The 14,545-nt window shown below is 47.4% G+C and overlaps 1 protein-coding gene across 2 annotated transcripts in view; it reads right to left on the bottom strand.

Moving 5' to 3' along the window:
- The window catches only part of MTMR4 (myotubularin related protein 4), a 1,314,188-nt gene that overhangs the window by 997,373 nt on the left and 302,270 nt on the right, over positions 1-14,545 (bottom strand). For both annotated transcript variants that reach the window (XM_069614837.1, XM_069614836.1), the window contains one exon: positions 2,562-2,644. In XM_069614837.1, coding sequence (XP_069470938.1) covers positions 2,562-2,644 — 83 coding nt within the window. The remainder of the gene's footprint in view (positions 1-2,561; positions 2,645-14,545) is intronic.

Raw genomic sequence — 14,545 nt, 5'->3', positions numbered from 1 at the left:
TCTAGTTTGGTTGGGATAATGCTATATTGTTGTTAGCTCCATTGTAGACAAACTAAGGGAAACCACACAGTTTTGGTATTGAAAAAAAGTCACTAATGTGACCAGCAGAGAGAAAGGTGTACAGTTAGAAGAAAAAAAAGATGGCAACAATGAGTAACTAATTCGCCTGGACCAAGTGGTTTAAAGGAAACAAAAATTATCAACATTGGCAAATACAACTGTTTTGGCTGTTGTTTATGCATGGCATCTGCCTTTTTAGGCACTGCCATAACTGTCCTTACTACCTTGCCATAAGAGCAAACAACTAAGCAAAACAAAGGAGGATGGCTGGAAGGTTTAGAATGAATATTAACCTCTGGCATAGCTCTGGAGAAAGAGGAAAGACCATATACAAACCAGCCTTGGTTCAGCCCTGGGTGTGGGAGGAAGGGTCATATCCTTCTGCATAAGGTCACAAGCAACCATGTTTCGGCCTCATTGGGCCTCACCAAAGATACACCTCAACGATTAGGGCCAATGACTGGGTGGGGTAAAGCTTGATTGATATATGATCTCCCCCTTTCTGAAATGGCTTGGCAGGTGGATGAATGATGATCTAGAGGGTTGCCCAGAGCGATGCCAGAGGTTATGATTAATTCTAGTACTTCCAGCCATCATTGGTTATGTTTTGCATAAGATGGCAACAGCTGGCAAATTATGCTACTACGGGGGCATACTATGGCAGTGCTTAGCAAGTACCTAAACAAGAGCCAAAAATGGGTTTGCAGTGAAAAGGTAACCAACAGAAATGTAGTCCGTGAAAATGTCATGGTGGAAATACCTCTGCAGTGAAAAAGTTGCCAAGCAAAAAGTAGTCCAAAAAGGCAGCTGGTATGTAGCCAAAAACGGGGTGCTTCTAGTGTAATAGGGTGAAGAAGGGTCTAGTGGCCTTGTATTGCCTGGTGTAGGGCAAGGATGGGGGTTAAATTGAAGAAGTTGGGGTTTGGTTAGGGTAGGTGAAGTGTCAAGGTTAGTTCTACTGTACGGGTTATTGTAAGGCTATGGTTAACAGAGTAATTGTCTGGGTAAGGTTTAAAGAAAAGGATAGTGAGGATGGAGAGGGCTGGTGATGTTGGCATTGGATAACTATTAGGATAAACCTAGTGGTTAGTGTAAATTAAGCATTAGGGTATATGGTAAAATTGCAGTTGGTGGAAGGCTAGTATTAGAGTAAGGGTTTGGATTAAGGCCAGGGCTATGTACTTTGTGGCGAGCCGGTGACTGGGTTGGAGATGGGTTTCACTGTTCATTTTCTATTCATTTTGTATGGCGTAACATGCAAATAAAAAGCTTTAACACACGGAAAGCTTAGTGTTTTGTAATATTTCAGAGTGGAATAAGGGTTGTAATTAGCTAGAGGAAGGTTTAGGAATGGAGTTAGGGTGATTGTGGAGGTTTTGTTAGAGGGCTGGGTCATATTTAGGGTTCTAGCCTTGTACCTTTGTGTATTTAAAAACAAGCTTTTTTGGTGAACTTTTTACTGGAAATATTTTCACACTTGGGATTGCTTGTATTGAATGACTACATATTTTTAAATGACTTTTTGCTGACTACTTTTTCACATGACTATTTTCCAGGGGTCATTTTCACATAGAACCCAAAAACGTGGACTTTGCCAAAGCTAATTTTAACAGGAATTCAGTGCAAGTAACAGATACAAGGGAACAAAGACTGCTTATAAATCAGTGGCTGAAGGAAGGGTCAAGACAGGTTTATTGCATCAGGAGTTGGTTTGTTGCTGAAATTAAGCAATTAACTTTCAGGTGGCTGCTTAAAAAGCAGAGGTAGATGCGGATCCCTGGGGTGGGGGGTGGGCGGTGTTTTGGGTAGGGAGGGCAGTTAGCGGGTGGGATGGTCATAGGGCCTTGCATGACCATGAGCAACCAACGGGCGAGTAAACCAAAGAAGACTAGTGTGTCCCCTCTTCACAGCTCATCTGTAATCACTTCCATGGCAATAATGTTGGTTTATAGACAGAACTTTGAGTGCCACCTAATTGAAAAAGTTAATGAAGGGCAGACCTGAAACTAGCCAAGAGTAAGGCCGAAAAGTACATTGGCTAAGAGAGCAGATTGCATGAGAGTGTCAGATCAGATGGAGCATGTCAAAGAGGCCCAAAGACCAAGCGAGATGCACAGGGGTGGGGGTTTGGGGGGTGGCGGTTGGTTGTGAGACCGTGTTGCAGAGTCCAAACGCAAGGCACAGGCCAAGAGATACAGAAAAAAGTCAAGCAAAACGGGCAAAAGCCAAGACTGAGAACAAAAAAATAGCAAGATGAAATTGGTAGTGAACATGAGAGATCAAAGAGGCATAAGAAAAGATAGACAATGGGAGTGTGACCCAAAGAGCAAACAGACAAGAAAATGCCTTAAAGGTATTGGCAAAGCGGAACATGCAGTTTGCTACCTAGGGAGATGGACACAGGAGGTACCCATACAAAATAATTACTTTAATTTCAAGCACAAAGAAAATACTTGAAATAAAGCAGTGGAGCCACAGAAGTATAGAAAAGAACTTGATACCGGACAACTTTGGAGTCCTTGCAGATTATCTGAAGTTGGAACATGTCACGGCTCTCCACAGCCTCAATCATCCTTAAAGGCACCTACAAAAAGAAAGAGCAGAAGGGCCTTACTTAAGCTTCCACTTCTAGAAAAGTCAGTGCTCAGACTCCATGCAGCTTAAGGGATGCTTGCATGCACACACATTAGAAATGTAAACAAAATGGGCCGAGACAGTGTCTTAGACAAATTTATGTTTTAACATCTACTGCAACAAGTATATGAAAAATTACTTCATGATGATTCAGGTTCTTAGGTCTCAACTGTTTGGGACAGCATGAATCAGTAGCTGGGACCGGAACAACTTACTGAAAAGAGTAGCTTCCACTGACAGCACGGCCTACATGCCGGCCTAAATGCCATGCCGACCTGTTCAAGACGGAGAGCAAGTATAACAAATAGCAAGAGAACCACAATCACCGCATCTAGTTGGGACTAATCAGTTAAGTCCTCATAATACAAGGGATGGCAGAGATAAATGGCCAGATTGTAAAAAATTTGCACAAATAAGTGCAGGTAATGCACTCTTTTCATTAGCGTTTAAATGCCAAAATTCTCAGGTCACCGCATTCACAAATGTGACCTCAGTGTTTCAGGAAAGCCTGGGCAATAGCGCAAAGATGCACTTTCCAGACCTCTTGCATACAGCAGGCTCCCGACACTAATGTAGGACAGGCTCTTGCTGGGTGCGCATGTCACAGAGATGGGCGGTTGAATTAGCAGACCCAGTGAAATGACAGAGGAAAAAAATTATAATGTGCATCCCTGTTTGCCAGATGGAAATGCATGTGACAGTCGCAGTTTAACCAGCGGCTGTCAAACTTTAAAAAAAATAATCATAATAATAAATAAAAGTATCTCTCTCAGAATCAGGCGCAGGGGGATGGATCCTCATTTTAGGGCATTTAAGAGCCCATCCCATTTGTGAATTCCGGATTTGCTTTTAAATGCCCTGAAATGCACCCTTATTTGCCCCCCCTTCTCCTGCTCCCTCTCCCTTGCATTTTCCCTCCAACCCGTCACCACCCCCCCCAGATCCAGTCCCACTCCCCTTTCCCCACCCCTTCCGTTAATTGCCCTTTCCACTGTTTTATTGAGTGACTCATGATGTACATTTTTGCTCCCACTGTTACTGGTTCTTGTTATCTTGTATTTTGTTGTTCCAATGTACAGCGCATTGGTGTAAAGCGCTCTATAAACAAATCAATCAATCATTCGGATGCCCTTTGTGAATTGGGCTTCTTTTTTGGCACAAGTGAGGAGATGCGCTAGCATTGGGCGACTGGACCCAATAAGCAAATTCTTCTGCACTATCCTGAAGAAGGAACTTGATTAACCCGTCAACATGTTCCCCCATTTACAATTGTTAAAGCAACCAAGAACTGTCAATATCTTGATTTGAACTCATTGCAGGTATATGGTTGAGTAAGATATTTTGCCTTCGGATTTCCAGCCTCAGAAAGGTTTCCAGCGCTTTGCTGGATAAGCAAAGAACCCTTGTATTCAGTGCCTAGAGCTACTGATACCATTATGGAACAGGCTGGCAAATTGCCCATCATTATAAAAAGGTCCTCCTTTGCAACCTCATGTTTTGGAGCCTACAGCTTTGGCAACCATTGGTTCCAAACACAGTTTAGCCCACTAAATAGAGGCCTCGTAAACCAATGAGCGTTCCATCAACCATAGGTGCTTGGACAGCTGTGAAGGGAATTTGCTGAATACAGCTGGTACCTTGTTCACAGGAATAAGTCTTCAAGCTTATTTGCTTTAGAAATCATTTCATTAAACAGTTCAGCTGGAGAAAATCATCTCAGACTATCGGCATCCATAGACTTCTTTGGAGGAGAATCTGAAGACACCTTCAATGGAAGGTTCCACAGGGACCTGAAACAGCTTTACTGAAGGGTTTCTTTTGCTTGGATTCATTGTTCCAGAACTATCACAAAAGGGTCAGTCATGAGGAAGTCATCCATAGAAGAGTAAACCTGAACCACTTGCATGAATGGGTATGCTGTGACACACGAGTAGCACATTTGTGAATACATATGGCGGCAATGTTATCGTAAAGAAAGTGCTTTAAAATGATAATGTGAGGTAGCTATCCTAAACTGAGGTATCTTCTGGGTTTTGATTTTTCAAAAGTATCCATCTTGAGCGTTGCCATGAAGACTCTTCTGTTCAGCAGTGGGATAACTTATACTGGTTTGCTGGCCTTAGTCGGGCGGTGCGGTAAAGTGCCGGTATCCACAAATACTGGCACTTTTTTACTGGACCGCCTGACTTGGAATGAGGCCTGTTAGGGAGAATTCTCGGTTTAGGCTGAATTTCCTAACCTAGTGAGTCCCCCAGCAGCTTTGCTGGATTTTTGGGGTTTATTTTTTTCTCCTGCCAAGAGCGAGACTCTTTTACCCTCACTCTTGGACATGATTTGAGAGTGTTTCTTTGAATCTAGAAGTGTTTAATGGGCTATGGGGTCTTTTACTCCATAGGGTTTCATGTGTTTTTGTGATGTGTGTTACACAACACCCTCAGTGCAGTGACACAGGGGTGTCTTAGTGACCCCCCCAGTATAGACTCCATACCCTGGGACTGACTACTGTCTCCCAGGGCATGTAAAGTCACCATTTACTTTACTAGTCTCAAATTCTGAACAGAACCAGTACAAACCATCATATTGTGGACGTACTGGCTGGGGCAATTCAATTGCCCCGGGGTCTGTTAGTCGAGGGGGCACGTCTCCGTCCCCCCTGATCGAGTTTTGGCTGGTGGCAGTGGATACTACTTTTTATATTCAACCGCGAATATTTTCCTATGGGATTTCCCATTGTTTTAGGCTACTATATTCATTTAATTATTTACGGTAGCCTCGAACATACCGCCGGTTCATTTAATTAATATTAATTCTCCGGTTGGTATTTTTTGCCAAAACTTGATTCTAAAATGGCGTTTGTGTTCTCTTCTGTGACTCCAACCCAAGTCGAGCCCTTTGTTCCACTTTTTGGCGGGCTTCTCCACAGAAGCCCTCCAAAGTGGTGCCACTGTGTCTGGGGTACTTAGGAGGGGTGGAGGGGAATTTAGGCACCCTGGACCGAGTTGCCTAGGCAACTCAAGTCGCACAACGTCCTGATTGGCCCAAGTGGTGAGCCGGCCGGCTCACCACTTAGCATGTTTGAGTGACAGCTAGGCTGAGTGAATGGGGGTTTGCTGCATAAAAGCATGGCTTTGGGGACTGGAACTTCAGAAGTCACCACAGGACCTAAGAATCCAACGAGAGAGAAGCTGAGCCGACCTGCCACGACACCACCACCGGTGGAGCCCTGCTGGACAGCCTCACCACTTTTCCCAACGACAGAGGAGATCTCCCGCCGGAGAGTCTTCTTCCTTTGACTGGTGGGGATAACCAGTTTCACCGTCTTTTCGCTTTCCCCGGCGTATCTCGTGGCCGCCTTGCCCGTGCCAAGCACCCCAGCAACCGGGATACCACGTTTTACCACAACCGCGAGACAAAGGTACCACCTTTAACCAGAAAACTCTGCGGCTGGTTTCTGCCCTGGTAGTGCAACGACCTTCATCTTTCCTCCAAGTCGAGATCTTCTCTTCCCCTGGACGACGACGCAACTTGCACCCACTACCAGGAACAACTGCCACCGCTGGAGGATCCTTCCCACTTAATACCTTAAGTGTCTCGTGTCCCGCCTGGCTTCCCTTGCCACCGAGTGTGCGGGGTAGATTTAGCCCCCGGCTTTCGAACCTGGGTTAGCCTGGGACACTTTAGCTAAACTTTTCTAAGTCTCTCCCAACGCTTTTCTGAGCCCTCTGCAAGACTTTCTAAGCATAGTGTAACTGTGTGATCTTGGGCGCATTTGTGCTCTGCTCTCTAAGAGTGGGCCCAGCCTTTGGACTTTGACTCACCAGTGACTTTTTGCTCTCTGCCTTGCTAACAGTGTTCTGGAATCGTAGAGTGGTGTGCCTCTTCCTATTCTGTCTTTTTCCCTCCCTTTTTCACAAACTTATTAGAGTGCAATCTAGTTAAGTGCTCACCTCTGTATGAAAATAAGTGGTGTTTTACTGTGATTTTCTAATAGGGGAAAAAGGGGTGTATATATCATAATACTAACTGTGTTTAGAATATTTTACACTAAGAGTGCTGGAGTGTTTCAACTGTGTGTTTTTAAATCAATAATTATATACTTTGATACCAAAGCTCTGGTCAGTGTTTGCTTGTATTATTGTATCTGAGTGCCTATTGAGTATACTTTGCATACTGCCTAAATCTCCTGACTGCTCAGCCACAGCTACCAGGTAAATCTGGGTGGTACAGACTGCTACCAAGTGGGTTTACTGCCAACACCTGTAGTCTTAAATCTTTTGCAGTGGTCCCTGAGGGAACTGCACAGGTTTCTGCCTAACAAGGCCCATTGCTTGTTATTACATGCAATGCCATATAAGCAGATAGAGTTGCTTTCATAGGGAGTTCCATGTGGGAATGAAAGTCATTGCCCCCTAGGGGGAGTCACTCCCAATGAGGTCCCACTTGCCCAGACCCCTAAAGACTGTCTTGCTAAGTGGGCTCGCCTCCCTTGCCTGACATGAATAAGAAGGTCCACCATTAGGGCCCTAGCAATTACATCTCAAGTTCCTTCTTTGCCTTTAAAAGGGTGACTAACAAGTTTGCTAAATAGATATTCCACCCGCAGTGGCATGTTGAAAAGCACTGCCTTGGTTTCAGGACTTAATCCAAATACCCATAGCAATGAGCAGCATATGTTTTTGCAGTCGGGACTCCACATTAATCTTACCCTCAGTAAAGTATAAATGCCAACATCCATGTTTTTTTCGAGTGGGTTGTGTGGCTTGATTGATTATATATATATATACAAGGGAGGGAAGACAGAGGGAGTACAAGACTAACGATCTTACTAGCCCTTGTGCCATTCATTCAGATAGTGCAAAGGAAGGGGCGGAGGGTGGAAGGAAGAGGGGAGGGGAAAACAGGGAAGCAATGTTCCATGCCTCTGAACAGTGCAAGAACAAGGGACTGTAGGGTTTCAGTTATAGCCCCCCCCCCCCTGAAGTGCATGGCAGGCCCGGAGGCAGTGCAAGGGTCACTGAGCAAGAGCCTGATACCCAGTGAGACTCTGATGGTAGCCAAGAAACCAGCCAGTCAGTACAGCAGACGGGTAGGTCAGCAGGGGAGGGAGAGAGAGAAAGCAGAGCAGAGGAGGAACGTTTTGAGCTTCTTCTAGAACTTCAGGTGGTCCAGTTCAACTTTGAGAGGGGCAAGGAGGCTATTCTAGAGGGAGGCACTTGCAGAGGAGAGCAATCTACCCCCACTCTCTGCAAAAAGGGGGGGCTACGGGGGTGTCCCCCGCAACACCCCACTCACTATACTTTACAGTATAGTGAGTGGGAGTTCTGGGGGGAAACCCCTGCAGCTCCCAAAAAAGATTTTTTTTTAAAAATGAAAAGGACCCAGCGGCACCGGTTCCCGATCACGTAAGTGAAAGGGAACTGGCACTGCAGGGACACAGCGCGATACAATGACAGGTAAGTGGGGTGTTGGCATGTTGGGAGTGTGGAGGGGGTGTGTCGTGAGGGGACTTGGGGGGTGGGTATGTAGGGGTTTTGAACGTGTGTTTGCATGTGAAATTTACGAACCTTTTGTGGTTCGTACATTTCACATGCAAACATTTTGGCAGCAGCAAAATCAGCCGCAGTCGGATCATGTAGATTCCTGGAGAGATATGGTCCCTGGGCTTGAGGCCAAGATTAAGTCCTGCAGTCCTGTTGTGGATTAGTTGCAGAGAGTAGAGGAAGGCAGATTGGGAAAGGAAAGAGGCTGTTGCAGTAATTCAGCCTAGAGAGAACCAGGGCTCTGGATATGGTGAGCTTCTGGGGGAAAGTGAGAAAGAGAAGAGTCCCTTTGAGGAGGTGCAGCTGGTAGTGGGACTTCTTGGCGACGTCCGTGATGTGAAGAGAGAGAGTGGAGTCGAAGATGACACCAAGATTTTTTTGCCTTGCAGGAAGGCGAAGGAAGAGGGGCCCACGGCAGGCAGCCAGAGTGAGCGAGAGAAAGCCGGGGTCACAATGCGAAGGATCTCGGTCTTACTTGCATTAAGGCAGAAATCGTTGGAGGAGCATCAATCCTGAATCGTGGATAGCCAGGAATGAGAGCGAGCAGAGAGGAGGATGAGGTGAGCCTGAAGGAAAGCTGAGTGTTATCCGCATAACACTGAAAGTTAGAGAAGGTAGAGATCAGGTTGGCCAACGGGGCTAAGTGAGGTTGAAAAACCAGGGTGAGAGGATCGAACCCTGGGAACGCCACAGGCAGAGAGGTGGCAGAGAGAAAGGCACTAAGTTGGACCTGGGTATGGCAGTCTAAGAGGAAGGTGGTCAGCCATTCAGGGCCTGATCCGTGATGCCCATGTCTCAGAGTCTATTGATCAGGATGGCATTGATGACCATGTCGAAAGCAGAGGAAAGATCAAGGAGAATGAGGACAGACGGAATGCTGGAATCAAGGTTAGAGAGCAGATCTTCATGGGTGTTCAGGAGTCCAGTTTCTGTGCCTCTGACAGCTCGCAAGCAAGTTGGCTGGTCATGGAAACAACCGACAGATTCAGTCTGGAAAGTAAGGTGGGAGATAACCAGCTTTTCCAAATATTTGCCCAGGAAAGGGGTGATGGAGATTGGGCAATAGGTTTGCCGGGCAGGTAGGATCGGCAGACTGCTTCTTGTCGAGGGGGTGCACAAGAGAGTGCTAAAGAGGAGAGGGTAACGTTCCACTGGCAACAGAGTAATTACAGAAATGGGGCATGGCTGGAGCAAGGGTGTCAATATGGTCCTTAATAGTTTTGGAGGAGCCAGGGAGAACCTGTTTGGACGACACTTTCAAAGATCTAACTTGTCTAGAAACATCGTCAGGTGTTGTCAGAGAAAGTTGAAAAAGGAGGAGGAGAGGGAGCGATGGCCAAAATGGGGGGCCGAGAGGAAGAGGACAGGCTGTCCTGAGTTTTAGCAGAGAAGTGAGATGCCAGAGCCGTACAGAGGGGAGGAGAGGAGGAGGCTGTGCCAGTTCCTTGCAGAAGTTACAGAGTTTGGCTGTGCTGTTAGAGGCCACAGAGACGCATTCCTGAATGCGTGCTCTCTTCTTGGACAGGCCATAGTCTTTATTGCCTTTGTAGCAGTCGGCAGGCCAGTTTGTCAGAGGATGTGCCCAAAGCCCTCCACTTCTTCTCAGCCACCATGCACTTGCATTTCAGGACGTGAGGTCGGAATCATACAAAGTGTTGCACTTGGAGGTAGGCTTCAGCCAGATTCTCATGACAGGCAACGATTTCCGGAGTGTTGGAAATAGAAGGCTGTAGATTAGAAAGGGCTGTGTCAGGGTGTGAGACAGCCGCATGAGTGGGAGGAGCAGAGTAACAGGCGAAGGCATCTACTGACACCACATGCTTCATGGGCCAAATGACCAAGAAGGTAGATGGCAGTACTGGGGGCAGAGGTGCGGGGGGCCTTTGCCTTAGGGATAGAGAGTTTTCGAGGAGAGTAGAAAGTGGTCAGTCTAAGAGAGGAGTGGTGAGAGGGTTAGAGCTGGGATGTCTGAGGTTATGGCTCACAAAGCAAAAGTGGAGCAATAGCGTGGGTGTGTCTCGTTTGTGTGTTTGGTAGTGTGTGGTGATGGCCTATGTGTGGCGAGGGGGAAAGAGGTCTGTGTAGTTGTGTGTTGGTGAGTGTGTATGTTTTTCATAACTATTGAGGTAGGGTTCTAGGAAGCCACCCTTAGTGGATCTGAACACAAGTCTAACCAACCGTACTTTGTAACGAGGCTCTGCAGTAAGTGTTAAGATTAAGGCAAATAAAGAGCTTGGTGTAAAGTAGCATTAAAATACACAAGGCAAGTATACAAATTAACCCATTTTCACAAAAGTGATGCAGTAAGGAAAACGTTACTTACCTGTAACTGTTATTCGCAAGGATGGGTATGGCATGGATTCACATGCTCATGAATATTCCCTGTCATCAGGCCAGGAATCCTCAGTAAAAAGAAAACAGTCTTGCTTTAAGCCTCTCGCTTTAAGCTTGAAAAACTGCCCTTCTACCATAAACCAATCACTGTTCTCTGGGTCATACTGCACTCATCCAATGACGGTCATCTCACTAAGCCCCACCCCTGGTGCCCATCTTCAGATTGGGTAGAGCACGCAAAGTGGCAGTATGAACCAAGCGGAACCACAGCAGGGACGGTGGGAGGGTTTGCTAGTGAATCCATGCCATGCTAATGCTGGAGAACAGGTACAGTTGAGCAACTTATTCCTTCTCCAGCATGAGGTTGGCATTGATTCACCGGCTTATGAATACAAATACACAGCAGAACATATATATATAACTTCGGGAGGTGGCAAGGCTCTACAGAAGCAAACATTTTCCCTGGAACAGACTCACCTCAAACAAACAGGGCGTGCAGCACCGCCTGGGTGACTCCCTGGAATCCCTGTCGATGCAGTAGAATCTTGTGAAGATGTGCGTAGACCTCCACGCAGCCGCCTTCAGATGTTGCGCAGGGAAACAGCCGAGAGAAACGCCATTGTAGCTATGATGGCTCTGGTGGAATGGGCTCTCGCCCGTCCTGGAAGAGGCCTGTTGGCAAGACGATGACCGTGCATGATGCAGTCGGAGAGCCACCTGGGGATGGAAACCTTCGATATGGCCTTCTCATGATTCACAGGTCCAAAATTCACAAAGGGTCGAGATGTCTTCTGAAAGTCTCTTGTGCGTGCCACATAAACCTTCAAGGCATGAGCAACGTCCAGCAAATTTAACAACCTTTCAGCAGGCTAAGAAGGATTTGGGGAAAAGACTGGAAGAATCTTTGGCATAAAGGGGGGGTGGGTCCGTAACACCACCCTCATAGCATGGAATGACAAGTATGGGTGCTTACTGGAAAGGATCTGAATCTCCCTGACCTGTCTGGCCGAGGTGATGGCCACCAGGAAAGCAGTCTTGCGTGAGCAGAACTTCACAGGAACCTGATGCAATGGTTCGAATGGAGGCCCCATGAGATTTGTTAGAACGACGTTGAGCTCCCAAGTCAGAGTAAGTGCTTTCACCGGTGGAAAAGTCCTGAAGAGACCCTTCAGAAACTCCTTGAAGAGCCTGTCAGACCACAGCGAGGGCCTGCCCGGAAACCGTGTGTACCAGGAAATAGCTGCCAAATGCACCTTGATGAAGGCGTGGGCCATTCTAGCCTTGGCCAATGACAGAAGGTACAGCAGGAGCTGTGGGGCCGTGGCGCAACGGTGTAAGCCTTCGAGTCCTGCACCACACTGAGAAACACTTCCATTTGTGCCTGTAACACGAAAGCGTAGAGGACACTCTGGCGCTGACCAGGACCTTGCTACATTCTAGAGGAGTATCATAATGTCCAAACTCAAGGGCTGCAGGAGCCAAGCCGTGAGGTTCAGTGACGCCAGGTCGTGTTGCAGGCTTGTTCCATCCTCTCTGGAAAGGAGGTCAGGACGGGGGGGCAGCCAGATGGTAGGGGCCACTGTAGAAGGTCTGTGTACCAGATCTGGCAGGGCCAAGCCAAAGCGATGAGTATCATTGATCACACACAGCGGAATCCTTGGGAGAGCGTACAGTTAGAGGCCCTCCCATGTGAACGAGAAGGCATCCCCAGGCTCCACGGTTGGGGAACCCTACTGGCGAATGCCTGGCTTTTCAAGTTTGCTGCGGTTGCGAATAGGTCGATCTTGGGTCGGCCCCACATGCTGAAGAGATGCAACGTCTGTGCCTGCTGGAATTCCCTCTCATGGCAGGATCACAGCTCCCTGCTGAGGGAATCCACAACAGTGTTCTTGATGCTCGCCAAGTAGAAGGGGATGAGAAATAATGACTGAATGGCCTAGTGCCACAGGGTATGCACCTCCAGGGAAAGAGCGGGAGAGCAGATCCCCACCCTGCTTCCAGATGTAAAACAGTGGTGGTGTTGTCCTTGAAAATCCTCACCACCAATCCTCGCAGGAGAGGCAGGAAAGAATTTAGGGCCCAAAACTCAGGCCGCAGCTCCAGTACACTGATGTGCAGAGCCTGTTCCTCCCGAAGCCAGAGGCCTCTGGTGTGGGACTGTCCGGTGTGAGCCCCCACTCGTCCAGAGCGGCGCCTGTGGAAACTGTAGGGTGGAATGGGGGAATCCGAAACGGGGCTCCCTGAGCGAGGTGTGCGCGCACACTCTGCACACCTGTATGGTTTGTCTGAATTCCTGGTTCAAGGCAATTTTGTCCGTCCACCTGCCCGTGATCTGGAGTCACCTGGCGTCTAGAAACTCCTGCTGCAGTCTCATCCGTAGCCTGCATAACTGGACTAGGCTAATGCACGATATGCCCAGCAGCGATTTGAGGGCCTGAACAGTTGTGGATTGAGCCGCGGACAAGACGATGCACCTTCCCCAAAATAGGAGTCACTCCCTCCTCTGTGGAATATGCCCAAGAGGCGACCGTGTTGAGGCGAGCACCCAGAAACATTGCGTTCTGCGATGGCAGGACAGGACTTTGAATAGTTGATGAACAATTCCGTCAGCAGGCGATCTCTTTGGCGTGCTGTGCCACCAGTGCCTGAGAGCAGGACCGGACGAGCCAGTCGTCCAGGCACAGGTACAAGTGTATGCCCTTGAGGCATAGGCACTCTGCCACTGGGCAGAAACATTTTGTTAACACCCATGGTGCCGATTTCAGACCAAAAGGAAAAGCCTTGAACTGATATTGACGACCCAGCACCACAAAGCACAGGAACCTCCGATGGTTGGGATGTATAGGAACGTGAAAGTAGGCCTCCAGGTCCAACTTAACCAGGAAATCCACTTCCTCCATCTGGCCAAGCACGTGCTGCAACGAGAGCATCCTGAATTTCTGGGACTGCGTATTTGAGGTTTCTTAAATCCAGGATTGAATGCCATTCACCCCCACCGCCGACTTCTTTCGAACCAGAAAGTATCTGGCGTCTACTCCAGATCCCCGAAGGCACAGCAGGACGGGTTCTACCGACCTTTTCTTGACCTCCTGCAGCAGTTGAGCCATGTGTAGTTCCTTCTTTGCCATGGCAGGAATGCAATGGCACATGTGCTCGAACTTCAGGGTATGCCCTTTGTAAGGATTGCATGGTATCAAGAATAGACAGACAAGTGATCACAGTTCAAGGGCGTTTATTAAACTGTAAAGATTGGTTGGAAAAAAGCCTACTCCAAACCTAAATCTAAGATGGGAGCAAGCTTCGACCATCGAATAATAAGGCAGTCCTAGTGGCGTTGTGTCAAATAAAAGGGCCTATACTAAGAAAAACCTGTTGCCAATCATTACGCTAAATACAAAAAGAAGTGTGGGATAATGTTCTTAAGAAGGAAGGTAGTGTTCACAAATGACTTGTCATGATGCAGTACTTGAGGTCTCTGTTTCAGCACGGGACAAGGGTAGACTTGTACAGCACACGCTCGAACTTTCCCTGTACAAGTTAACAATTCTGCTTTCAGCAATCAGGGCACTCGGTGGTTAAGTCTCTTTTCTATCAAAAAAGTCCCTTGCCGCCGTGGGCCTCATGTATACAAAATAATAAGCAGAAGTTCAAAGTTCCTTTCTGTTTGCACGTACTCTTCAGGTGATGTTTTTTCACCCCTAGGGTGGCCCTTGTTTGGGCTCAGAACCCTCAACTTTTCACCTCCCTTGTTCGTGTTCACTACAGCGTTCTTCACATGTCTCAATATCTTTTGTACAGGTCACTGTGGACATCCCTCTTTTAGGTTGACTATTGTCAACACAGTATTTCGGAACTTAAGACTTTGCCCTCTCTTATCGGCCTCCCTCATTCAGGTTCATTCTTGCCAATCTTGTCTTTTCCATTCATCTGTTACAATACGGATTCACTGCCCTTGGCTTCACAATATAACCTTCGTA

Source organism: Ambystoma mexicanum, chromosome 9 (assembly GCF_040938575.1).
Source record: "Ambystoma mexicanum isolate Mex_15411 chromosome 9, UKY_AmexF1_1, whole genome shotgun sequence".
Taxonomy (NCBI): Eukaryota; Metazoa; Chordata; class Amphibia; order Caudata; family Ambystomatidae; genus Ambystoma; species Ambystoma mexicanum.
The sequence above is the reverse complement of the archived record's forward strand: the minus strand, read 5'-3'. Positions and strand labels throughout refer to the sequence as shown.